Source organism: Varanus komodoensis, unplaced genomic scaffold (genome assembly GCF_004798865.1).
Source record: "Varanus komodoensis strain SLA01 unplaced genomic scaffold, ASM479886v1 scaffold39, whole genome shotgun sequence".
NCBI classification, from domain to species: domain Eukaryota; kingdom Metazoa; phylum Chordata; class Lepidosauria; order Squamata; family Varanidae; genus Varanus; species Varanus komodoensis.
Window position 1 is genome coordinate 2,644,267 of NW_025335922.1, and position 27,091 is coordinate 2,671,357.

Here is a 27,091-nt window from a genome sequence, read left to right on the forward strand (position 1 = left end):
CGCCTTCTGGGTATCCATTTATTGCATTGTGTTCTCAGCTTCCTTTTGAGGTTTTGACATTGTTTTGCCCTGAGCCAGTTTACTCCAGCATGAAATGTAATAAAACAGGGCCCAATATATATGGAACCACTTAATGGTCACCTTTGCCAGAAGGTGGGCTCTTGGTAAACTGGCACTTTATGATTAATTTTGGCTACCTTTGATTGGATTTTTACAACCCTTCTGTGTTTAAATTAAATGTGGTTGGAAGGACTGGGTGGGAAGGACACACACACACACACACACACACACACACACACACCTTTCACCCTGTTGTCAACTCGCCAGTTTAAGGGGCTTGCGATGAAGCATTTTCAGTGCCCCCATCCCAAGTATATGGAAGAGTCACCTGCCTGTATTCGTAACAACTCTCTGTGCTTCTCGGACTCTTTCTAACCAGACTGCATGGCATTATCAAAATGGGGTGGAGGAAGAGGGAAACAGTTTTTGCAGTTTGTGATGAATGAGGCATGACACAGCATTAATCCCTTGCATGCCAGGTCTCTCTGCAACCCTGCCTTCCCTTCAGGGCCATGGTGTAGCAAGAGGTATGTGATGTCATCAGGGCTCTAAGCATGCTCCTTTGCAGGACAGATGCGGAACGTTCCACAGCTCTGGAGTTGCATATCGTTCTAGTCAAAGATGGTTGCTATTAACTCAGCAGATGTAGTGATCTTTCTCATATTTTTCCCCATCCATCTGTCTGTCTTCACAGTTCCTGGCTTCCCTTACCCAACTGCAGCCACCACAGCAGCCGCATTCAGGGGAGCCCATCTGAGGGGTCGAGGACGGACAGTCTATGGCGCAGTGCGAGCAGTACCTCCAGCAGCCATCCCAGCTTACCCAGGGTAAGGGTTGTAAACCAACCAACAGTGTTTTTCAGAACCTGAAAGTTAGCTGGTTCACTGAGAATAAGAATTAGAGACATGATGGATGGTGAGAGTCAGGATATGCCAACACCAAAACACTCTGCACCCAGTCACACCTGGCAATTTAAAATCTTACATTTGTGACTAAAACATCTTTTCATTATCATGGTGACTTGAAAAGCAGCTGTATAAATTCAGTACTAATTCCTCAAGCACACAGTAGCAGTTTGACAGCTTGGAAGAAATCTGGCCTTGGGAAATAGTATTACTATAAAGAGAGTAACAAAAAGGGTGTAGAGTCTGGAGTGAGGCAGCTTCTGTTCTCTGAAGTCCAGTTTTGTTGAGATACCCAGAAGTGGCAAACATTGCTTGTTAGCTTCATTGCACGCTTCCTGGGAATAGGACATGGCAGAGACAGTTACCCACAATGGATTTGCTTTCCTGATTAGAGACATTTTGAGAAGGGTTTTTTTTTTTTTTAATCTGTCAAATCTGTTTTACAAGTAAGGTACCTGAAGGGCAGGAAAGTGGAAATGCAGTTTTGAAAAAGCAAAACAAATGATGACATCACACTGAATTAATAAAGAATGTTTTATTGTTTGGTCTTGCTTCCTTAGCTGTAGTTCCATATTCTGGAAATGCCTGTAGCAGCAACCTGCTCTATTGTTATTTCAAAGGTATAGATATTCAAATGCTTTTTAGAATGCAGAGAAGTTTTTGTTCTAGGATTGCACTTTGTATATGAAGATGCTCCTTATTTTGTGCTGCTGCCTCCAAGCATCTTTCTCAGATACAAATCCTTCTCAGAAGAAACCTGAGCAGGAAAGAAATCATATGGAGAGAGCAAGCTGGATTCTTAATTCCATTTTTTCTAACTTAAGAGCAACCATACATATGCCAGACTATCTATTGCTTTGCTGATATCTATGTTGTAAGCCGCCCCGAGGCTTCGGCGAATGGGGCGGCATAAAAATGTTTTAATAAATAAATAAATAAATAAAATGTACAAATGCTCTGGCTCATGATAGTTATCTTAATGGGATTAGATTGTCATGCCCAGAATTTAAAACTGGGAGCAATCTGCGGTTGCCAGGTGTCCTTTTCTTTTATAACATAAAGTTGTAGATGCATCCTTTAGGGTTCCATGCTATAAAGTAGTAAGTTATGTGTGGGGAACCCTTCTTGATCCCTGAAGAGGGAGAATTGCTATACAAGTCCAGTGAAATTGCTTTCATAGATTAACAGCATGGTGCCCCTAGGTGTTAATACTTAGAAACAGAAAATGAGGTGTAGAAATATAATTTTGTTGTTGTCATCCCTGATAGTAACGGCTAGAATATTCCTAGCTAAGAAGCTAGTCCTAATAGTACAATGGGAGACTATGCTTTGGGATGCCAGTAAGATTTAAACTGAGTATTCAAATCAAGTGCAGCTTGATGGTTTCCACTAAAAAGTGTGTGTGGGGGCGGGGGGGAGAGGCTCTCAGGAGGATATACATTCAAATAATGTTAATTTGCCATTGCTTGTGGGACAACAGCAGTAAACAATTTGCTCCCTCAAACTGTGCAAGCCACTTTTCTAAAATTGACTAGTAACTCACTTTCTGTCATAGCTGGAATCAGAAGACACTTGCAGTAGCTTTGCTCCATTGTGCCATGGAGATCAGAATATTTTAGTGGCATAATTTAGCTCAATATCCATTAAGAAGTAAAAAGCTTTGCAAATGCATTGAATAAGCTTCATTTTCTAGAGGGCATAAACATTTGTTGTTATGTAAAAATTACCATCCTTAGGCTTAGACTTTTAAAATAAATGATCATAAGAATGGGATGATTTTCTCCAGTTGATAAATTGTTGCAAAGGAGATAGTCATATAGGCTGAACTGTGATAGAAGATACTTAACCCAGAGGATGAGAATCTCTAAAGCTCACTGTTACAAGATGTCACTGAAATACTTGATCCTGTATTCTGCTAATAAGGTAGAGCTGAGATACCCAAACCAATAGGCCCCTTAATCCTCTTGCTTCCACAACCCATTTTTAGAGTTGCTATACTGCCTACCTCTCCCTGCTAAATTAATGTTACTTTCCCAGCAAGAAAGTGTCATCAGGTCTATCATTATCAACTGGTTTTTTTCTGGATCAAACGTTGAGTGCAGCTTTGTCACTAGGAAGTGGAGTGTGATCGCTATGAACCTGGATACCACCTGATCACATAATGCTAGCTTACATCACTGTAGCACCCTCATGATTATAAGCAGACTTATAGCCAAGCTATACTGGCCTTGTTGTTTGTAACTTCCTATAGGTGGGTGTGCTCTGATCAGAGTGGGAGATACTTGGCATCATTTTGCACTCCAGTTGGGAAAAAAATACACGTAATACTGCCTCCTTCCTCCTAGCCTGTGATAACGTTAACTGGTAAGCTAAATACATGCACACAAGGATCTCATATTTGGGGAACTAATGCTTTTTAATACGAGTGATTTAGCATTTGGCTATCCAGGGAACAAAGTAGGAGAAAGCTCTGCAATGCTAAAGCATGCATTCATAACTAGGGCTGTGGCAAACTTTCTTTTCCTTCCTTGTCCTTCCCTGGTCCTCTGCCCTACCAAAGCAAAGTGCTTTACACTATTAAATGTTCACTAAGTGTTGGGGCTTCCAGGTTCCCAGTCCTTTTGCTTCTGGAAGAAACTAATTAGTGGCTGTTACACTCAAAAGGAAGCTGTGGAATGTGTCGTTACTATCAGGGATCCACCTCACTTGACTTTTCAGTTCTTGGACCTTGGATCAAATTGCCTAACCCTTTTAGCTCATCATCTCTGCTTGTGAAAGCAATGCATTGTGGGTATTTCTTTTTGGTTACATTTATCTGTGCTTACCTTGATCAGAATTGATTGATTTGGGTTTTTTCCACACTGAGGTGTTGCATCAGTACTTTTGAGGTGCTGAATAATAATACTTTGCATGCTTGTGTGATTAGCCGAATCCTATCGCATGTCTAATGTACAGGATATAAAACAGGTGATGTATGGATATCAGATGATTGGACAAGGCTACAAGATGCATAATTATACACAATTCTTGGTGTGTTTCTGACCTAGGTGGATTCCAGCATTTGATGTTTGTTCTACTTGAAGTCCATTACATGAAGCCACTATGTCCATGTGTTTAGGGGGTTAACTGAGACCTTTCCAGGTTAGCAGCTAGAGTCAAGCTTTCTACAGTCACATTTCTCAAAGGCATCAGTTCTTCTTTTTTTTTTTTTAACAGCAACATTCTATTATACAATATGAAGGTTATTCTCTCCCCATCCCTCCTCTGCATACTGTCTCCCCTTCTGCCCTGCCCACCTGCATGCCATGGAAGATGACATGGAGCTGTCTAGCGTGCGTGCGCACACACAATCTCTTGCTGATTTGCTCCTGCCCGAAAGCCCAGGTTATGGATTCATACATCACCTGCCTGTGTAAAATGCATGTGCATGCTGCCGTCCTCAATAACCGGAATGTGTTTTCTGTTCTTTTTGTTTTGTTTTTTGTTTTGTTTTTGTGTGGATTTTCTGCAGTGTGGTTTACCAGGACGGATTTTACGGTGCTGACCTCTATGTAAGTACACACACTGGAGCCTTCTCATCCCCAATCCTTGACAAACCAGCCTTTTTTTTAGTTGATGTTTCTGGTTTTGTTTTGTGTTTTCAAATATGATTTACTTTTAATTTTCTTCTTTGTGATATATACATTTATATATTTCAGAATGCAAGCATGTTTCTCTGTCATTGCACTTGCCCCTGGGTGCAAGATCTGAACCTTTGGGTCTCCTGGCCATTGCCAGGGTTAATTTACTGTGTGTCTTTCTCATATAAGATATAGTCTCCTAATAATAAAACTGAGAAATGATTTAACATATTAAAATGTCCATAAATGCATCTAGCATAATTTGGATAAAAAACATCAGGGTTGGTTTAGCCTCAACTCTTGCCTTTCTTTCACCTTTTCTCATTCCCCTCTTGGGACCTTTTGAAGGCTTGATTTATGTAGGGTGCTATACCCTACAGGAACTCAAGGTTCTTAAAAATACATGCATATGAATGCTAGTCCTCTTGGAATATTACCAGTTTACCCTTAAATTTCAGGGCAAAATATCCTTAGGAAAACATCTTGCCACTACATTAAGGAATGCACACTTAATGTACACTTTTTTCTCTCTCTTACTTGATTTTCTGTAGTTCTCCTGAATGAAAGCATTAGTCAAAAAGTAGTCAATCTTGTATACCTTTTGAACTACTTATTGACCATAGGTAGTCGTGCCTCACCATATCACTTTATGAGCCAATTCAATATAGTCAGTTCTTTACACTTGAATCTGAATATATGCATTAATGGTTGCAATCCTGTGCATGTTTAGACAGATAAAGTCCATCCCCCAGCATGCCCCAGCCAACATAGAAATGTTTTAACTAGCTCTACTTGAAGTGGACATTTTAAAATCCTCCCACACAGTATATACCAGCTGGCAATAAAGCCATACACTGTAATATTGCATAGTTAGCAGTATTGGGCATGGTGGTGCTGGATGGTGCAGCTTTGACACAGTGGAAACATAATGATTATATTATGTTATAGTTAGGACAGATGGACTTAGTATTTCTACTCCTGGAGTAAATAGTCTTATTTTAAAACACCTTATAATTAAGATTCATTTACAGGCAGTAGATGGGCAAACTTCAGTTGCTGCTATTCTTTCACTGCTCTTCAAAAAGTCTCTGTGTTCCTAAAGGGACGTTTTCCCTGCACAGACTAACTATATCAAGTGTGCGTCATTCTTAGTCAACACAGAAAATCTCGTGATGGTTATAGTGGAACTTATTGCAAGAAGCATGTATTTCTGGATCTTGTATATAAACCTTTTCCTATCTTGACCAGATTCTGGTACATAATTTGTGTAGAAATATAAAAGAATGATGCTGGGTTACTTCCCTTTCCCTCAGCACTCCTAAATTATTCTTGTACAGAGAAGACAGCTGGATACCAGTCATGCAGTGAGGGGACAAGTGAATAGATGGCATCCTTTGCTTAACATGATATTTCATACAACTAGGGATGCGAATGACAAGAAAGACAGTCAGGTGCAATTTCCCCACTCTTCTTGGAAGCTCCTCCTTTAACAAAAAGGAGTTGCTTTGTGGCAGGTAGCAATAGATTCATTGCACAATAACTTTGGTATTTGAATATATATAAACCCTAAAATGGCATTGATTTTTTTTGTTATAAATGATTTAGGTATTCTTCTTTTAGGGTTTGTGGGAAGAGAACAAGGGTATAGTAAATGAAGTCTGTCATAGTAGATTCACTCAGCTTTGCCCGCTGAACTGAAATGTATAACTACATCTCAGTCAGAACTGCTAAGCAACCTGCTTTTTGGTGTTTTAATTGGCATGAATCAAATGGGTGCTGTTTCTATGTAACCACTTAGCTATTTATTTTCCTTCCTCCATGGGTAAATCAGCATTGTACGGGGAATAACGAAGACATTAACCTTGGGGAGCTGTGATAGAAAAGAAGGGAAGAAAGCCAGGTGCAAAAATCTTCCTGATGAAGCTTATTTGGTGACAACAAATTGAAGTAATGTGTAAAGGGATTAGTACAAAGCTAGGAAGAGCAAATAGAGAGAACTGGTCTGAAGCTCTGTTCATCCATTTTGCTTTCCTTCCTCCTTTTTCTCATTTTCCTTCTTTTCTCTGGGGCAATCCTTCTTGCCTAACTATGTTATTTTCATGATAAAGCTATCCCACTCTGGCATTTAAAAAAATCAGGTAATCAGTCCCAGGTGCCCAGGGGTGTATATGGAAAGTAACAGCTTTCTAAGCACAGTTTCCAGTAGTTTGGGTTTTCTTCACAAAGAGAGAGCAGCTGTCTTAAAAGTCCAAACCTATCTAGGAAAAGCGTGCTTGCATCCTCTGGAAAGAAAAGGCTGGTAAGCCCTTTAGGGGGCTTTTTGTGTGACTGTTTTCTTCCACAGCTGTGTTTTTGAATTGCTCTTCCTGTGTTCTGTTATAGAATAGTCTTACAGGAACCAATCATTAGCGCTAAAATACCTCAGGTAGGAGTGCCAGTGTGACCTGCCAACCAATCAGATTGTGGATTGCAGTGAAAAAAACAAACAAACCCTTGAATTAATACTAACCGTTCCAGTGCCGAATTAGAGAGGGGAACAGAGTCTTTAAAAAGAAAAAAAGGCCAGCATACATTTGTGAGCATGTGATCAAAACTCCTATATATCTCAGTGCTGCACAAGTACCACTTCCAAAAGAAATAGGATGCTGCAGGAGGCAAGCAGCCAGGCAAACATTTTGTATTGTTAGCATATACATGACTAGAACAGTAGAAATGCACACTTTTTTTCTTGCTCCTTATTCATACTTTCTGCTGAGCTCAATTGCCAGCTCTCTTGTAAGATAATTTATTTGCAGTCCATTCTGACTTTTTAATCATCTGTTACATGGAAGTTTGGGGATGAACACATTAATTGTACAGGTTAAAAAGACCCACCAGAATCATTGGCATATTTACTGGTTTCTTGAGCATGTCAGCAGTAGAAATGGTATTCTGTTAATGCCATAGCAGCAGATTCGTAGTGTGGAATTCCAGCAGTGTCCTTCACTGCTTGCCCTGCATGGTTGCCTCTAGTTAACTTAGTTTCACACATGTACACTGTGTTGCAGGGAATTTTTGTAAAACTTCCAAAACTGTTCTCATAAATTTTAATGCATTTCTTGAACCTTATAAAAACACACAAATGAGACTAAGACCCTCAGGAAAATTAAAATGCTTTGTCTGAACATGGTTTAAACTACTTCTCAAAGAACCTTTTTTTTTTTTTTTTTTGGCTGTGTGAGTAATCCCAATTGTCCCTGGTTACATCCTGACAGATCACAGATACGGTCAGTGATGCAATTGTTTCAATTGCATTGTATTTTCCCCACCCTGGTTTGCTTCAGTCATAGGAATTGCTCTTGTCTTATAGACAGAGAACTCTTCCTGTTTACATATTACTAATGGTGCTCCAGACTTTCTGCATTTTTAAGTAAACCAACCCAGTTTACATTTCCCAAAGAAATACATTGGTACCTCGGTTCACGAATGCCTCAGTTCACGACCAAATCAGGTTGCAAACAAAAATTGCATAAAAATTTTGACTCAGGTCGAGAACTTTGCATTGGGTGGTGACTGTGATCGTGGCCATCTCTCCCGCCCCCGAGTGGGGAGATGACTGCAATCGGGCTGGGGGGGAGATGGCCGAGATTGTGCCCATCTTTCCTTCATGAGCGCGCCTGTGATTGTCTCTCCCCCCCCCCCCCCCAATGTGCTCGTGTTCGCGCCCGTCTCTTCACCCCCAGCGTGCCCGGATGATGGGTGCGTGCAGGGATGATGGGCGATCGTGGTCATTCTGGGCGGGGGGGAGATGGCCGCGCTACTGCTGGGGGTGAGGGGTGAGGAGATGGCCAAGATCTTTGTTGTTCTTTGTCACTTTGCTTCACATTTTTCTGATTAAAAAAAAATGGTTACAGAATGGATTAACCTTATTTACACTGAACCTTATGGGGAAATTTAACTTGGCTCATAACCAATTTGGGTCACAACCAGAGTCCTGGAATGGATTAAGTTCGTGAGCCAAGGTACCACTGTATATGGAATGCATTTAATTTTCACGTCTCTCTAAATTTTGCAACACAGTTTTTAGCTAACCCCTTCTCCAGTGAGTATAGAAGTGCTCATTATAAGGTACAATATCTATTTAAAAATGAATCCAAATACATACTTTGTTTTTCAAAATAACGGACATTGTTGTGCAGTAATCACAGATTGATGTGAAAATGGTAGAGTGGATATATGACTAAAAAACACATGCAAAACTGAATTGGACAGGCAGTAAAATTGATCCATTCATTCTTACATATTTGCCACATGAGCACATGCTCTGTGAAGGTCAGTACTGCAGACATGGAGAAAGAAATGTATTATGCTGACCTTTGACGTTGGAATGGGCCTAGTATGGCTGTTAGTATGAAGTACACAGGAAACTTCCAGCAGATGGCGCTCAAGTGTGCCTAATTTTTCAAGCATTGAGAGAGAGACAGAGAGAGGAAATCTTATTCTTCTTCAAGTTGATTGGATAACTGTTCCCTAGCTTGTGCGTGTTCCCTACATTGTTGGAAATAAAAGGTGTACAAAACAGCTCTGGAGCCATGCATGATTTAAGCTAGTTAGGCCTGAGCTTGAATTGTGCAAGAACGTTCATTTTAATTTTAATAAATTGTGTGTGTATGTATTATATGTTAACCTTGATCCTCATATTTATATTAGGTGGATCGGCATTGTAAAAGTTCCAGTGTGAATACTGAAGATTTTTCCATAACTAGCATTTCTCTCTACTTCTGTGGTTAAGAAGAGTTAAATATTTGTAGGACAAAACTATAACCTTATTCAGAAACCTCCCTTAGTAGCTTCAGCAGCAACTGAGAACTTGCTTTTGCTCAACACAGGAATGTGAACATTCTTGTTAATCCTTTTTCTTATCAAAAAGATGCTGAAACTACAATCCCTTTATTGTGTATACCTAAAAATTCAAAGGGTTATTCTGCTACACCCTTGGTTGCTGAGCTGTATTTATTTTACACTGCTGTTTCTATTCTGCATAGAAAGCAGTAGTGTTGAGTTCAGTGCAGTTCTGCAACATTATTCACTATATCTAACGGGACTGACAAATGAGAACCCTGCAGTAAGTCTGAAGGGCTCTCCATCTATACATATGATAGCAAAAGGTAAAGACTGCTCCTAGCAACACTTGAGACACATCTAACCTAAATGAACTCCAGATTAAATGAAACTAAATTCCACCTTCCCACCTTGCTAAAGTAGAAGCCCTTGTCATTCTTTTTCACTGACCCATGTCAAAGCAGACAGGTGTAATGTGAAGAAACTTTCCTTTTAATATGCATTGCTCATGAAACATTCATAACCATATCTGCCATACCCACACCTGCAGCTCTGCTTTCCATTTGTGACAGACATTTTATAGCTGTCTTTTTGTAGGATAAGGTGTCTGGCATCACATGCTCACAGTTGCCCAATTCAGTTGGCTTTAAAAATGAAAATAAAATGGGTCAGTGTCTTTAACTAATTGAAATTTGGAGCATTTGGCACAAATCACATAGGAATTGAGATTATATCACTTTAAACATATGTTTGTTACTGTCCAGCTGCAAAAAAATGTAGAGCAGCTGGCCATGGTCTGTCCCTTTCACTGGTTGACAGGAACACTCTAAATTTCTTTTAAGAGTGGCCTGTTAGTGGTTAGGATTAATATTCTACATGAACCAATGTGAATGGTTGTGGAAAATTATAGAAGGATGGGAGAACATTAAGTCCTCATAAGTGACCTAATGGGCAGACCTTTCTGCTAAAGTCACAGGAATGATAGTTGGGTGAGGTGTTGAAAGTGTTCTAAGCATGCTCCGTGGAATTTTGAATAACTTTACAGAGGCAATACAGGAGATCCCAAAATTTCAAATACAAGCTTCTGTTGAGGGAAGACTCTTGCACCAGGGTTTATGTGCTTGTTTTATGCACACTGAAAATTCACTGGATGGGGAAGAAATAAGAAATATAATATAGCAATTCTTGTTGCCCTGCTAAGTTTTGATCAGGCATCATCTACCCACATACCTCTCTGTTTGTGCTCCTTGTTCTTCAGTGAGGAAGGGGCATGTCAGGAATGTGTTTAATCTCTGCTCTTATTTAATGCATACACAATAAGAATTTGCAGACTTTCATACCACACAGATGTGATTATTCATACATACGCATCATTTATTTTCTATTAACAATTTCACATCTGCCTCAGTGCATGCTTACCAGAAAATACACATCAGCTATTTTTAACTTCGTTTTTCCAATGAATTATTTTTTTCCTTTTTTCCGTTTGTTGTGCAGTCAGCTGAAGAAATGTTAACATCTCGCTCTAAATCTCTCAGTGGAGTCTCTGTTCCCTTCTCTGATATAACAGATGGGTTATTGCTTGTTATAATTATTAACATTTGTGGTGTGGGACAGGGCTAGGGTGGGTTTTTTTTAATTTTGGGTTATATTGGACTTGTTTAAGATTTGGAATGTTAACTCCAGTGGTGACTGACTGTTTCCGTAATAGCAGGTCGTTGTGGCTGCACGCTCTAGTAATTGAGGCTGTGTACTTCACCGAGCTTGTGGTAGAGCATAGGGCGAACTGCTGTCCCAAGAGAATGCTGGGATAGATAGAACTAGCCAATATGAGTCTGAACGTGGTGATTTTGCTGGTTGTTTTTAGTTCCAAATGTCAGCATGCTTAGTTTTGTTTTTGTTTTAATTTGATTAATAAATGTTACACCATTCCCCTTCCGCACCCTGACTCCAGTCCTTTCCTTTACAAAAAATGCAAGTTAGAGACTGAAGTGGAAAAACTTTCCTTAGTTTCAAACTGCATCTTGTGTCCTCATGTTCAAAGTTACGCTGAACACAACTGATTATCTCAAATGTCAGTCGAGAAATATCTTGGGAAGGGAGTGTACTAGGCACATTCTGAGGCAAGCTGCTCAGTTGACAGTGTGGCCAAGGACAGAGATGACTACATCTGAGCATGCCTGAATAGAAGACGCATTGCTAGTTCTGCAGTCTGCTTTTTAAAAAAGGAAAGGGGGAGGGATGACTGCAGCAAATGTATGCCCAAGCATTGCTGTGATCTGCCTGTTGCTGTAACATTCTCTTTTAGCTAGTGGTGAGTAGCATGATGGGATTAACCAAGCATTGAAAACAAAGCTATGAAGAGGCTTGGAGTGGCAACATTTTATTATACAGGGGGAAAAGCTTTTGTTCTTTTTCCTGCTGTCTCAGGGGCTTGAAGTGATACCAATTCACCACTGATAAATACATGAACTTTTAAACCAAATATCTCTCCATGCATATCCATCCCAAATCTGTAAGCACTGGACATTTTATGGCCTTTCTTATGGGTTGGTTTTATAGTTGAAATGGAAGTAGTCAACATTATGAAGTGGAATTTCCTGTTTTGTAATATGCAACTGAGCTTCTCTTAATTGGATTAGCTTGGTAGAGAGGAGTTATCAGTGTCTCCTTACCAAGTTTGCATTCATTATAAATCTGTTCTGTACCTTGTATGCATCTGCTTTCTTCTGTCCTAGGCTGCCTTCTTCCATATATTTCCCTTCTCATATATGTAACTCCAATAAAAGCCAGAAACTTAAGATGAAAACTCTAATTGTTCTACCCAACTGTAGATGCTTATAAATTGAGATGACTTGTTAAAAATTGCTTTTAGGCCACCTTTAAGAGTTAAACCCCCTCAGGACAGTATACAGATAATAAATTGTACAAAAGTATACAAATAGCCAATAAATATATAATAAAATATTATGAGACACTATAAAAGCAAACACTTTTTTTACTGTTTTAATGAGCCATAGTGAGTTATGGCTCGTTTTTGTAGGTAGTTGCTATGGTGATCCCCAGAAATAGAAAATATAAGTAAGGTAAAATTGTATTAGGCCAACTTAAGGTTGGTAGCCCCACTATGAATGCTTTTTTGTGTCAGTGAAATCTTCATCAGACATCACTTGGATATCATCTTATTGGTTTTGTATCTTATTTATTTTATGTATGTCCCACCATTTTTCCTCCAAGGAATCCAAAGCAGCTTACATAATCCTCTCTGCTTTACCTTCAGGACCACCTGGTGAGGAAGGTGTGGTACAGAAGTCAGTGACTGGCCCTAAGTCCCCCACTGAGCTTCATGACTGAGTGAGGATTAGAATTGAGTTCCTCTGAGTCCCATTCCATCACTGTTACCATTGCCCCACACAGGCTTTCTCAATATGGTCCTTTTGGCTGAATGTGCAAGTTCTCAGGTTTGCACAGACTTCCTGTACATGAAGTGTTAAAAAAAGCCAAACAAACCTCAGCCTTAATTTGCATCATTTCAAGATTCTCAGGATTTACCTCCCTAGCTTCTAATTTGTATAAGCTATTTGGATGAGTTTCAGGTGGGTATTTCAGAAAAGGGAGTGGTATTTCCATTCCACAGAACATCATAGTATTAGAGCTATATTGTTTTTCACATAAATTTTCTTAAATATATCCATTGAAATGACAATAGTAAGAAGCTACTGTTCCTTTTTGTAATGATTGCACTAGTTGCTTACTGCATTTTAGTTATTTTAAAAGTTGATTTTTATTCTCAAAACAGGAAGTTTCTATGCTCCATTCTCCTGCCATCTCATCTTAGGAGTGGACCATGATTTTTTCCTTCATAATTACTTCAGAAATATCTAATCTGTAGCAATGTTTACTAGTAGTAACAGGGTCAACAACAATGTGTTGAACTTCAGCTCCTTCATTTTCAATCAATATATTATTGCCTAGCACAACTGCAGGATGATAAGGGTGGGAAAGTTAAAGCTATCAGAGGCCTTCAGTTTGAAGATGATAGGTCAAAGGAGGTTGCACGTAAGCAAGAAAGTAGAGCGATAAAGTTGAATAAATATGGAGGTGGGATTTAAATGTAGTAATAGCAGATACAAAAAGGGGTTGAAATAGTAATAGTTCAGGAAAGGTTTTATAGAATATAAGGAGTTTATGGAAGGGTGTCAATGAAAAATGTGGGCTGGCTTTCACTGATACAACACAATGACGTTTCAGGTATCATTCATTCATTCATTTTTATACTGCCCGATAGCCAAGACACTCTGGGTGGTTAATGAAAGTTAAAAACATAGAAACTGGAAAGAGGAAAATAACATCAGACAATAAAACCATGGCAATTGCAGGTGAATCAGCACAGATGTATAGCAGTGGTACAGGATTAAATGCAATATTAAAGTTAAAAAGTTAATTGTTAAAATGCTGGGAAAATAAAAAGATTTTCACTTGGTGCTAAAAAAAATACAGAATAGGAGCCAGGCACATCTTTTTGAAGAACTCATTCCATAGCTGGGGTGCCACAACCAAAAAGACCTTCTCCTGGTAGTCAGCCTCCTTACTTCCTTTGGAGGGGGTTCCAGGAGAAGGACCCCTGAAGATGACCTTAGCTTCCAGGTAGGTACAGAGCCTAGGGGAATGGGGTGCTTTTTTATTCATTAGATTTATATACTGCCTTTTTTCTTGCAAAGATCACAAAGTGGCTTACATCATTCTCCTCTTCTTGTTCTACTACTTTCATCTTCTTCTGCTTACGTCATTCTTCCTGCTCTGCACACCAAGCCCATGGGGTAGGCTGGTCTGAGAGCTTGTCACTGGCTCAAAGTCATCCAGTTGGCTCCGTGGCTGAGTGGGGAGTAGAACTCAGATCAACTGAGTCCCAGTCCCATGCTCTTAACCACTACACCACACTGGCTCCCTGGTATATAACTATTAAGATAAATAAATATATGGAATGTGGCATTTCCTTCAGATAACCTGGTCCATTCTGTTTAGGGCTTTGAATGTTACTACTAGCATTTTGAATTGGTCCTGAGCTTCAGCTGGCAATCAGTGCAGCTGGAAGAGGACTGGTGTAATATGTTCTCATAAGCCAGTCCCCATGAACAATCTTGATGCCCTGTTTCGGATCAGTTGAAGTCTCCAGAAGGTTTTCAACGGCAGCCCCACATACAGCACATTGGAATAGTCCAATTGAGAGGTTACCAGAGCATGGATTACTGTAGCTAGGCTCAATCTGCTCAGATAGGGTTTTTCTGGTCTGTATTACATCTTAAGCTGATAAAATGTTCTCCATGCCACTGAGTCCACTTGTGCCTCAACAGTTCTGGATTGGGGAGCACCCCCAAACTATGAACCTTGTTCTTTAGTGGGAGTGTAACCCCATCCAGAACAGGTTGAATATCACCCAACTGGACAGGTGAGCCACCCACTAACAGCACCTTCATCTTTCTGGATTAAGTCTCAGTTTGCTAGCCCTCATCAAAATCATTATCATGCCCAGTCATTTGTTCAGAACGGCTACTACCTCACCTGGGCTTGATGAAAAAGAGAGGTAGAACTGAATGTCATCTGCATATTGATGGTACCTCAGCCCATACCTCCCAATAGCCTCCCCCAGCAGTGCCATGTAGACATTAAAGAGCTTGGGGGATAAAATAGATCCCTGTGGTACCCACACAGAGCAAAAATTCCCCAGCACCAGCTTCTGGAAATGGTCATGTAGGAGCAGGACCACTGAATGCAGTACCTCCTCCTAACCCAGCCAGCCTATCCAGAAGGATACCATGGTCAATGGGATTGAAAGCCACTGAGAGGTCCAGGAGAATCAACAGGCTTTCACTTTCCTTTTTTCTCCCAGCAAAAGTCATCCCACAGGGTGACCATGGCAGTTTCCATACCAAAACCAGGCCTGAAACCTTGTTAAAATTGATCCAGATAATCCGTTTCATCCATGAGTGCCTGGAGCTGCCCAGCCACCACCTGCTCAAGCTCCTTGCCCAGGAAGGGGCGGTTGGGCACTGGCCTATAATTATTCGCATCCATTGGGCCCTGGTTAGGCTTTTTTAAGGAGCGGTTTGAACCCCTCCCAGCCTCCCTACGGAAGCCTCAGTGGCACAAGCAAAGTGAGCCTCCTCATCCAGAATCAAGTCATGAATGAGAGAGGTCTTATTCTGGGCTGACCTGGCATTCAGCAGCAGCACCCTCAGACCCAAGGGCAAGGTGGTAAGGCTGCCAGGAAAACAACCAAAAGAAGGGATAGCTCTGAGGTATCCAGCCGCTCTTCTCCTCAGCTGGCTTGTTGACTCCCCAGTGCCATACCACCCTCTACCCATGGCCACAGTAATGGGAGAACCCCCTTGCTTCCTAAAGTTACCCAGAAACATTATTGAGAGATATATGATAACTCTAAACTGATCAGTAGCAACTTCTGTGAGTCTGCCCTCTTCCCCTGCCGGAGCCCAGCACCTGAGCAGTCACTCAATGAGCGATGCCCTTTGGCTGTTGCCTTGGTCTTGGCTCTGTGAAGTAGCCACTGATGAGGGCTCTGCCTCTGGAGCACAGCAGCTGCCTCTCCAGCTAGGGGAGGCAGCCACTCCACAGGGCAGGCTGGTATTAGAATTAATTAAAAAGGGAAACAACAGGACAATAGCTACGTGGAGTTTCTTAAAGGGTAAACAGAAAAGGAGACTTAGAACTCCTGTTGGCAAAACATGAAGTGGGATGTCTGCATTTGAACACCAGGAATTTTCCCCTTCCCTCAAATAAAACCAAAGAAAGGTTTGTTTGTTTGTTTGTTTTTTGCCAAGTACTTTATTCTGGTGGTGGTAATAATAGTGTGTATTACTTGTTCCAGAGAAACTTCTTACAGTGCTTATGGTCAGAGTGTTTTGTTGTTATTTTGCTGATTCATTCCCTTACAGAGACTGCTGTAGCAGAGGTAATCCACCTGAATTGCTTATTTTGTGATACAGGATTTCCCCTTAGCCACTATGGCAGGGGATATCAAAATATAGATGGGTTTGGGAAGACTTTCATGATTTATTGTGACATGGGAGTTGATGCAGTTTGAAACATTTCTCCTCTGTGTTATGTGTGTATGTTTCCATTTTGTGTGAGGGGACAGGTACCTATAAAGTTAGTTCTCTTCTTTTCTGCAGGGTGGATATGCAGCCTACAGATATGCGCAGCCAGCTACCGCGACAGCAGCCACTGCTGCTGCAGCTGCTGCAGCGGCTTACAGCGATGGGTATGTAAGGAAGGAGTGGCTTTGGTGTATCTTGGTATCAGAAGAGCACTGTTTCATTTTGACACTGCTTTGCCCATGTTCCTTAATACATCTGCTCTTGATGAAAAACTTTATAATATTCAAGTGCACCTTATAGCTAGCAGATATAATGTAACGAGAGATAGTCATAAGCATATGGTGCTGTGTTATGACAAAGAGACAGCCAGGTTTTGCAACCATGTGTCTGCTCTTTGTTACTAGGCAAGGCACTGACCTTTAGGGTCATTGTCTATAGGAGCTGGCAAGCGGAAATGTGTTTGTCAGAATTGCCTGTTGTCTGGTCAGTGCTTTGAAAATAATGGAATTTGTGAAGGACAGCACTAAATAGGTCCAACCTTTGCCATATTTGTGACTGACTTAATAAGGATGTTCAGCTTGTAGCATTGTGCTTGGTAGTTTTCTTCCTTCAAAGATTAATATGGATGCAAACATAGGAAGTTGCTTATCTATACTGACTACTAGATATCACTGTGAGGGCACAGTAGCTTGTGAACTTAGTAAATGGACTGAATTAAAATCTGCTGGAAAGTATTTTGGGTGTACCCCCCTTTGTCTACCAGTGGAATGGCTACAGTGATTTAAGAACATAAGCCCTGCTCGCTCAGATAAAAGGCCTTTCTAGTCCACCATCCTGTTTCCATGGTGGCTAACCAAGTACCTGAATGAGTAGCCCACAAACTGGATGTGAATTGCACCCCTTTTGCTCATGTTTCCCAGCTACCTGTGTCCAGTGGCATATTGCCTCTAATACTAAGGTAATATTAAACCATTCCTAATGGTCATTGATAATCATCTCTTTCATGAATTTTCCTAATCCCTTTATAATAGTCATGATCATCGCTTCATCCTTAAATATTTTTGATAATAAACTTTGTGAGAAGAGAGTAGATACAATTGCCATAAGTAAGACTGGCTTACAAAGTAACAAAGCATTTACATAGATGTACAATTTATGTAACATTAGTTCGGCATCTTTTACTTCAAACACCTCTCACACTGTTCTGTTTGATAGTACAGTGGCACCTTTCAGTGCTTTCTTCCTCATTCCATCCAAAGATGGATTCTCATTGCCTATGTGGAATGATAGCTTACTGATGTCATGATATTAATTGGAATTTTGTGGAGTTAGGGATTTCTTAAAGTCGAAAACTATGAGTCTTTCCATAATAAACCCTTTATGGAGCAAAATACAGATCTTAAAACAATTTTGCATGGGAAAATAAATCCAAAATGAGCATTCTTTAAACATTTTTAAATATATTTATTCTGGTGCTGAGTATTTGGGGTTGACACCACCATATATTAACACCAAAATGCTCTGTTGAAATAAACTACTCCTTTAGCTTCTTTCCTTTCCTTTGGTGACAAATATGCCTTAGAAGCCTTTTGTGAAGTGACATTTTTTTCTCTCCTCCATTTCCTTTTCCTCAGTTATGGCAGGGTGTACACAGCAGACCCTTACCACGCTCTTGCCCCTGCTGCTAGCTATGGAGTTGGCGCTGTGGTAAGTATGTCCCCTCTTCCCATCATGATTTTGTGCTTTTACCAAGAGACCTTTGCCAATTGCCTATAAATAGTCCCATGTGTTGTAGAGTAACAATGGAATCCAAATATATTTACCTAGAAGTAAGCCCCACTGATTTTAATAGTGCTTACATGTGCATAGAATCATGCTGTAAATGAGCATAAGATATATCTGTTAGTTGCTGTAGCAGAGGAGGAAGGGTAGCATTATACCTTGTGGCTAAGGAATGGTGAAAATAGAAAGGCAAACATGTGCGAGAAAATGCTGCCTACCACTCAGTCCTGTTAAATGGAATGCACAGACAGAATCTGTAAATGGCAGGTAATGTAGGAACTCAGCTGCTATATCAGCATTCCCAGACCAGGACTCAAATACGGCTTTTATATTCTATTTCTGTGTACATTTGATGTCTGTAGGCATCTCTGGATCCAAGGATTTGATTTATTGTCTTGGTTGTATGAACTGCCATAACTTTGTTTTTTACATACAGTAAAACCTTGGATTGTGAGCGCAATTTGTTCCAGAAACATGCTTGTAATCCAGAGCACTTGTATATCAAAGCGAATTTCCCCATAAGGTTCAATGTAAATAAGGTTAATCCATTCTGTAACTTTTTTTTAAAAAATCCCAAAAATTTGAAGCAGGCACGCTGGGGGAGGCGATGGGCGCAATCGTGGGCGTGCTCAGGTGAGGGGAGACGATGCTGTACAAACAGCTGCAGCTCGGCAGGCAAAGCGTGCGTAATACTCGTACAGCAAGATATTGCTCGTTTATCAAGTTATAATTTAGAAAAAAACTTTTTGCTCATCTTGCAAAAAACTCACAGACCAAGTTACTTGCAATCCAAGGTTTTACTGTATTTTTTAAAAAGGCAAATCTTTAAAAAACAACTTAGAGATTGATTTACTATACCTTTTTGACCTGAAGGGATTGCAGATTCCTGCAGGGTTTGTTTTTAAGCTGAGGCATAACACCCAACCACCTTACTTTCTGCTTTTAACCTTTCCTGGGTCTTCTACAAGGAACAGTATGTCTACTACTGTGTGTCACTTGTGAGCAACTTCTGGTCTGATTTAATTCACGTATACACAGCTCCTTAGGCTGGTTCCAGAAAAAATTAGCCTTGTTTAGTTTGAAGGAACAAGCAAGGAAACAGAGGAACTAGTGGAGTGCAGAACAAAGAAGAAAAGGAACTGTGGACAAGGAGAACAGAGACGGACATAGTCACAGATAGTCCAGGACCAAGAGTGTTGTTGATGTAGAAAGCTTATAATGGGCTGAGTCACTTGGTGCCTCAGGAAATACTGGCTGAGGGAGCAGAGGTTTCCATAGCTTCCTTTCATTACTTTGGATCTTGAGAGGGGAAGAGTCTTGCAGGTGTCCCATGGCTGCTAACTACTACTCTCTCTTCTCCATTGACCTTCTGCAGGCAAGTTTATATCGAGGTGGCTACAGCCGATTCGCCCCTTACTGAAGTGACATGAGCCCCCTGCGAGTGGGACAGCCCCCCCAGTACATGAGGCCTGGCTATTGCAATATTTACTAGTAGAGGAACTCTATAGCAAGAAGAGGAGGAAAACAAAAGAAAAAAAAAACAAGAGAAATACTTTTTTATACCTCACTATGTTCTTTGAATATGTATTTTTCCTTTAAATTTCTGCCTTTAATTCTTTTGTTCCAAAGATTGTGCATTTTTGTTTTCTTGTTTTTTTCTGGTTGTTGTTTTTTTAACTGTGGTAAACAAAATGCATTTCCATGTCTGTATATGCGTAGCTTATCCTACCAATCACAAAAGAGTTGAACAGTGCTAAGAAGCACCATTAGGAACCAACATCATGGAACTCAATCAGGAATCAGGAACATGCAGATATTTGTTTTACCTGGGTCTGGACCCTGAGGCCTGTGATCCATGAGGAACAGTCCCTCTATCTACAGAGGGCAGTCCTAATTGGCTGCAGCTGGAACCTGCAGGCTGGTCAGAAACACAAATGTCCCCCATTTTATTTCCATCTGGTACACGTGGGCTCAGGAGAGTTCCAGAAGCGTCAAGATTTTACAGTTTTCAAGACAAGAATCCTCAAAGCTGCCCAAAGACTTTGTCTGTTAATGGTTTTAGGGGACAAGACTTGAAATGAATATGTGATCTTACTGCTTCTATACATACACCTAACTTTAGTGATTGTTGTCCACTACCAAGGCTTAACTTCTTAGTTTCTTTCACTTGCTATGGTCTTCCTCTCTTCCCACCCTCTCCCTCTTTTCTTTGCTGGAGAAACAGCAGATATGAGACAATGACTACAGAACCTGAAGCCATGTGGAGAGAGTTTTATCTTTGATGATAAGGAGTATGATGACAGAGTTGTACACAGCCTGGAGTTAAGAAGAATGATGGTGGGGAAAGCTTGCACCAGTGCCACTCTGAGCTGCTCCAAAATCTGAGTGCCCAAGACCCACTTCTTGTGACACCCTAAGACAATTAGACTTGCTGCAAGTATGCCACTGAAACATTGCATGAAAAGAAAAAAATGTGTCTTGGATCATGGTCCCAGGAAAGTGATGGAGGCAATGGGGAGGACTGCTTGTGTCATAACACTATTCTTGAAGTCATTGTTGTATAGTTTTGGCATCCGGGGGAGGCAAAAACGTATTTCAGAAACACAATTTAAGAACAGAGGAAACTTCCTTTTGATATGCAACACAGAGCCTTTAGTAGTTTGTCACCTCTTTGAAGAGAAATCTGTATCAGACTGCTCAGCGTGGGTGCATACAGCAAGTTGTGAGCTGACTCTGAGCCCAGAGATTTCTCCCTTAATTTTTTTTTTTACTTGTACATGGAATGCCCTTTATTTTATGCAGTGGGTGTCTTGTAAGTTGCTATAGCAGCATGTGTGTGACAACAAGCAAACCACTGCTCTCAAATATCTGCCGCTAATTTTGGAAATCAAAGGGGCAGAAGAGATCCTGCTTTGCCCTCTTAGCTGTCATGATTCTCTCAACACCTCTTGCAGATTCTCTGCAGCTTTACCTTTAAAACCCTACATGTTAAAGAAGCACAATTCCTTTGGCTCCTTGGCCTGCCTAAACTGGTACTGGGTGACCTTTCACCCTGAAAGGGCAGCTAGGAGGTGGACTTGTAGCCGAAGCTGTCTCATCTGCCATCATTCACCTGCCCACCAGTGATGTCAACATGGGAACAGAGACATCCTGAAATCCTTCCGTGAACAGGGCTATTGAGGAAGCGCACTGACCCAGCCATACACAGCTCGCATCTTTACTCCCACTCCCATTAAGCCCTTTTCGTACTTGCCAGAGAGCACCAAGGATGTTAGAGAGGATGCATGAAGCAAGAAGGGCAGGGGAGCTCTTCACAAAGCTAGAGACTCTTATCAATGTCGATTCTTTGGAACAAGGTGACACCAAACTGCCAGCCTGTTGGCCACTTTTTGATTTTGTTGTCTTGTTTTTTCAAGCCAAAGTTTGGTTTGTTGCTGTTATGACAATTTCTGTTGTTTTTGTATATAAATACTTTAGTTACTTTGAAAATGGGGTGAGGGGAGTGGGGTGTCAGGGCTTTCACAAAATCAAGGAAATGAAGAAGGAGGGAACTTCTGGTTTGTATAATTTTTTGGTGTTATGTTCATCAGAAGCCTGTGTGCATCACAAGGCAGATGAGGGCAGGGTCAGACTCCTGCCTAGGAATGAGACACAGCAAAGATTCCTCCACTGAGCCACCAACTATTTGCAAAGAGCCTTCTGCTAGCATTACAGAAAAGAGCAGCTTGAGTAGCTCTACCACAGTTTTGGGGCCAACTGGCTCCCCAGCTGAAATAATGAATAGTCTGGATACTGGTGCATGTTTTGAGCAGTGTGTCTGCTCCAGTAATGGAGCTGAGTGCCACCCCGTGCTTCAGGGTTGTGACTGAGCCATCTTGGTGCTCATCAAAGCTACAGTGCCAGCCCTGCATGGTGACCTTAGCCAAGTCATTTTGCTTGGTTATTTGTTTTATCTCTAAAATGGAAGACCAAGGTACCTCTCCATTGTGAAACAAAGTGAGATCCATGGTGAAAAACACTGTTGTTAAAGATTCATTCTCACCTTTCCATTTTTCCAAAGCCTAAAAATGTCCAAACAAACCAACTTTGTTGCAAATTAACTTTTTAGCAAGGTACTGTTTACCTTTTGATTCTAGACAGAAGTGCATACAAAGTTAAGGCTTTGAAAAACTTCATACATTCTCTTCCTGTTACAGATATCTGATAGATTAGGAGTGGGGGACACTTTGGATTTCAAGAATTGAAACCAAATTTCAGTGATAGGTCTTTTGCTGTGTCCCACACCTAAAGGGAGAATTTGCAGGTAGCCTAGGAAAGAATATTGCTTATTGGCTTCCAGCATACTAGGATCGGAGGGGTCCTTCGCACAGGATTGGGTTGGAGAGGATTTAAGAGTGTGTTACTGGTTTGCACTGGTTGTAAAATAGGAAAATGAAAACCCTAGCAGACATAGTGAAGAGCCAGTATAGTCTGAGCAGCCCAGCCCTCTCTGCCTACTCCCTATCCACCCAGTCTTCTTTTGCTGTTGCTTTTATTGACAATGTAATGACACTAAACCCTGAGTTCATGGAGCAAACTGTCTTCTGGTAGTCAGAGTGAATCTGGTCTTTCCAATGTATTTTGTGGGTGTTTTCTTCTCTCCCCCAACCCCCTGATTGCATCTAATTAAACCCAAGACTTGCATCTTTCCTGCCTCCTGCCCTGGGAAGCGAACTGCAGTAGGATGTCAACATTCAGAGCTGGCTGCCAGAAATAACGGTGGGGAGAGGACACACCAGACTTAGCATAATCCCCCACTGTAACTTAGTCTGAGTGAATAGTTGGGAAGACTTCTAGATAAGTTGAACCTAAGCCCTGCCAGTTGACAAAGACTGGAAAGTGGGTAGAAAGCCTGCTCCTCAGCAGTTGCAATTTTTCCTGCCAACTTTTTTTTTCCCTAAAGCCGTCCACTGGAGAATTAATTTGGTGAGAAATCTGCATCATGCCACCTAGTTAGTGGTTTCTTTTTTAAAAGATGGAATAAAATTGGAAGCTTTTTCTTTCTTTCTTTCTTTTTTCTTCTTCTTTTCTCTCTTTCAGGGGTGGAACAATAAAGGGCATTTGTTGCTGCTTTGAAAAGCAACCATCAAGGAATCTTGCCGATGTATTCAAAATAGTGAATAGTTGCAGTTCACTTTGCCTGGAGTCTAATAAGTGGTTAAGTTAATCCTTCTGGAGATTTAATTCGGGCTTTAAATTTGTTTTGTAAATAGCTGGGGCAAAACCCTGGCACAATGACAAATGTAAGGCATGACTGCAGGGCAGAACCAAGCTGAGAGTTTATACCAACTGCTCAAGATGAATTAGTAACACTTGGTGTTGCTCAAGACAAGGCCTAAAATGCCCCAGGCTGACTTTCCTGTCTTGCAGTATCTCCTGCACCACTCCCAGCCAGGTACCCTTGGGACATAGGATGCATTGTAGTTTGATGCTCTCCTCTCCTCTGGATCATTTCTCAGGATGCCTAAGCTGCTTGAGCAGAGTCCCATTTCCCTGCTGACTCTGGAAAAGTAGTATCTGCATCCCAGGACTTTGTGGCAGTCTCTAATGTCCCTCCTGCCCTCCCGTCCCACCCTCCCCCTGTTTAAGTATCATATTGTACAGTAGCTTTCAAACCATACAGTATTCATTGGGTTACTCTTATTATTATCAAGTAGCTGGAATTGTGAAGGTCGGAGTAGTTAGATCTTTAGCTTTTCTTCCTTTTTTTTTGTATTACTATCCATGTGTATAAATTATTGATCATGTTGCTGGCTTTTATAAACTCTAAGCAAGGGAGGAGCCCTTCCTCACCCTTTGCAAATGGTAATGAAGCACTGTTTTTAAATAAAAGAAAGAAACACCACTTCTGGATTCAGTGTTTATATTCCAAGCCTCTAAATTAATGTCTTGTGGATCTCCCATTCCTTGTTTCCTTTTACAAGCAGCATGTTCTGATTTGATTTAGAGAATAGATCTGACCACTTTAAGATAAAAATGTGAAGCTTGGAGTAAGTAGACTTGAAAAAATGGTCAGTCTTATATGGGCCTGCTTTGTAACCCTTTGGAATCCTACAGCATTTCTTAATTTTATTTAAGAACTTTGTATTCTTTTTTTCCAAGCTGGAAGTCTTCCCAATCAAAAATGTTAAACACAAAAGGATGAAACATCATCATCAATATTACCAGTCATCTAATTTGCACATACTTTTATTTTTTCCTTTAAAATGGAAGCCTAAAGAGCAGCATAAAACATGTAATAACTAGCAGTGCATTGCAAATTCATAAAATACCCTTATACAGTTGAAACAAATACTATAATTAGTTCCATTTCCTAACCAAAGAGGGAATGAAATTTTTAAAATCTTTAGGAACAAACCTGAAACAGGAAAGGGATTCCATAAATGAAGAGCCCCCATTGAAAAGGCGGTACTGTGTTCTCACCAACTTGTTTGTAGCTACCGATGGGTGGGTGAGTATTGCCTCTGTGGCTGATTTCAAGCCCTAGGCTGTTCCCTTACTGGCAATGCTTGTCTCATGGGGCTCACAGAAAAGTCTAATGAGATTGCTTTCCTCAGATGTTCCTGTGTAGATTTTTGGGGTCTGGAAGACAAATGACATTGGAGTGGGCCCGTTATGCAGTTCTTGTTTTCTTCACTTGAGCTTCTCAAGTTGTAGTTGTAGACCATCTTCTATTCAGTGATTCTCTAGATTATCCATGGCTTGATGGGGCAAATATCCTTTTTTTGGACTTCATCAGCCCATGATCGGAATTAAGTACTAGTCATTTTGCAAGTCTTGAATCTTATTTCTTGTGCTTCTCAGCAGAATTAAGTATTGTCATTAATTGATGACTCCTCAGCTATCGGGTGTGCTAGTATACAGCACAGGATCCAAGATAATGGATGTTTTCAGGATATTTTTCAAGTCCCAACACCACAGTAGGTTAATTTGGTGATGCATACAGTGTGGTGGTTGCAACTAAGCAGAGAACAAGTGGTGTGGGCCCAGACCTTAAATCAGGGGTCCTCAAACTTTTTCAATAGGGGGCCAGTTGAAAGGCAGTGGCTACACTTGCGTGCCAGTGGGGGGTGGGTGGGCAGGGGGGCCGGTGAGGCATTGTTGGGTGCACGCAAGGTGGCATTGGGCACGTGCAGTGGTGTCTCGCTCACTCGGAGATCTAATGAGTCCAAAACCATCTCCGAGCGAGCAAGCCACCACCTGCTGCCCCCAGGTGGCCAGGCAGGGTTACCATGGCAAAAGAACTTGCTGCCTGAACCCTTGGAGATCTGCTCTTATAGTACATGTTACTGGGGTAGAGAGACAGTGGGTCTGCCTCTATATATGACTTTCCCATGTTCATGTCTGCCAATTATCTGCTATCAAAATTAAAATGTAGAGTGGCAGGACTGAAGTAAAGCCAGTCCTCTTGCTTGGCAGGAGACAAATACGGCTTGTCGCATTTGTTAAAATAGCTCCATCATGATTTGAAAAGCAGTCAACGTGTACCAAACTCTTGAATGAATCTACCTCTGCCCCTTACAGAGGTAGATTCATAGGGTAGAGATCAACCATTCCCAAGAGGTTTTCCTAAACACCCTACTAATGCCTGGAAAGGCTTGGGGAGTTGCTTACTGAGCCCCCAAGGAACCTGGAGCATGAGGAAATTAACCACTTGCAAACAGATGTTGAAGGTTAATTAATGCATTGACATTCACAAAGTGTTTTGAGGTGAGCAGGTAGAAAATGCTTTCACTCAAAATGTTAGCATTTTTGTTTTCAAGCAGCTAAGCCTAATAGAGCAATAACAAATTACACTACTTAGAAATGGCTTTGAAAGCTGCATTGTTCTTACAGCTGCTCATGGGTGCACTGAGCTTCGTAACAGTGCCATCTGGTGACTGATCCGGATGTACATAGACTTTGCACATTCAGTTCATTATCTGTTGCTGAATGTATTTTCAAGAGACTGTTCATCAACTGGTAAAGAGTATATGACAGGAGTTGCTTTTTTCTTATTTAGCAATTTCCTTATTCAGAGGGCTGGGTATGGGACAGCCAGGTTTTCAATATTTACTTATATTTTTATTCTGCATTTTCTCCAAGGGGTTTGATGTAGTGTTTGGTGTAGGCAGATTTCAGGCTTGAAAGATCTATTGCTTTTTACTAGAACCCCAAGATCCACCCAGTGGGGCTGGGTGCAAAAGTCATACATTTAGTTTAAACAATGATAAGCCCAGTAATTTGGTGAGTACTAGAACCAAGCAGCATTCAAAGTCCTGCCACACAAATGTGATTGATTTCAGCTGTGAATTTAGGGTGTGAGGCAAGGGGTTTTTTTCTGCTATTGCAAACAATTGGAATCCGAAATCCTTGTTGAGCCACCACAAATTTCCTAGAGGCCTACATTCTGCCCACCCTGGTGTATTTGATCTCACTCTGCCCACATTTTATCCTCACCATAACGCTAAAAGAAAGGCGTGAGAGAGAAATTCCCCACTTTCATTAGTGGGAATTTGAACTCTTAATTTCTCTAGACTAAATCTAACTCTATTCATTGAACCAAATAGACTAACTGAGAAATCCCTGGAAGGCCACCTCTTTGGAACTAACTTGCTTCAACCATGGGACTGTGAGGCTTAAAATGCCACTCTGAAGAAAGGGAGAATGTAAAAAAAGCAAATGAATGAATAATTTTGTGATTTTATTCAGGAAATTCAACAGCACAGTCTGAAGTCCTGGGATATATTGTACAATGTCATGAGAAATG

At 40.9% G+C, this 27,091-nt stretch overlaps 1 protein-coding gene across 17 annotated transcripts in view; it reads left to right on the forward strand.

The window, feature by feature from the left end:
* Positions 1 to 24,187, forward strand: part of RBFOX2 (RNA binding fox-1 homolog 2) — a 201,262-nt gene extending 177,075 nt beyond the window's left edge. For 3 of the 17 annotated variants that reach the window (XM_044441079.1, XM_044441083.1, XM_044441088.1), the window contains 5 exons: positions 755 to 887; positions 4,477 to 4,516; positions 16,597 to 16,685; positions 18,156 to 18,228; positions 19,679 to 24,187. In XM_044441079.1, the coding sequence (XP_044297014.1) occupies positions 755 to 887; positions 4,477 to 4,516; positions 16,597 to 16,685; positions 18,156 to 18,228; positions 19,679 to 19,723 (380 nt within the window). In that variant the 3' untranslated portion in view covers positions 19,724 to 24,187. Of the gene's footprint in view, positions 1 to 754; positions 888 to 4,476; positions 8,135 to 9,274; positions 11,345 to 16,596; positions 18,229 to 19,678 lie in introns of those variants that run through there. The other 14 variants (XR_006415771.1, XR_006415773.1, XR_006415777.1 and 11 more) reach the window with 9 other exon arrangements.
* The last annotated feature ends 2,904 nt before the right edge of the window (positions 24,188 to 27,091 follow it).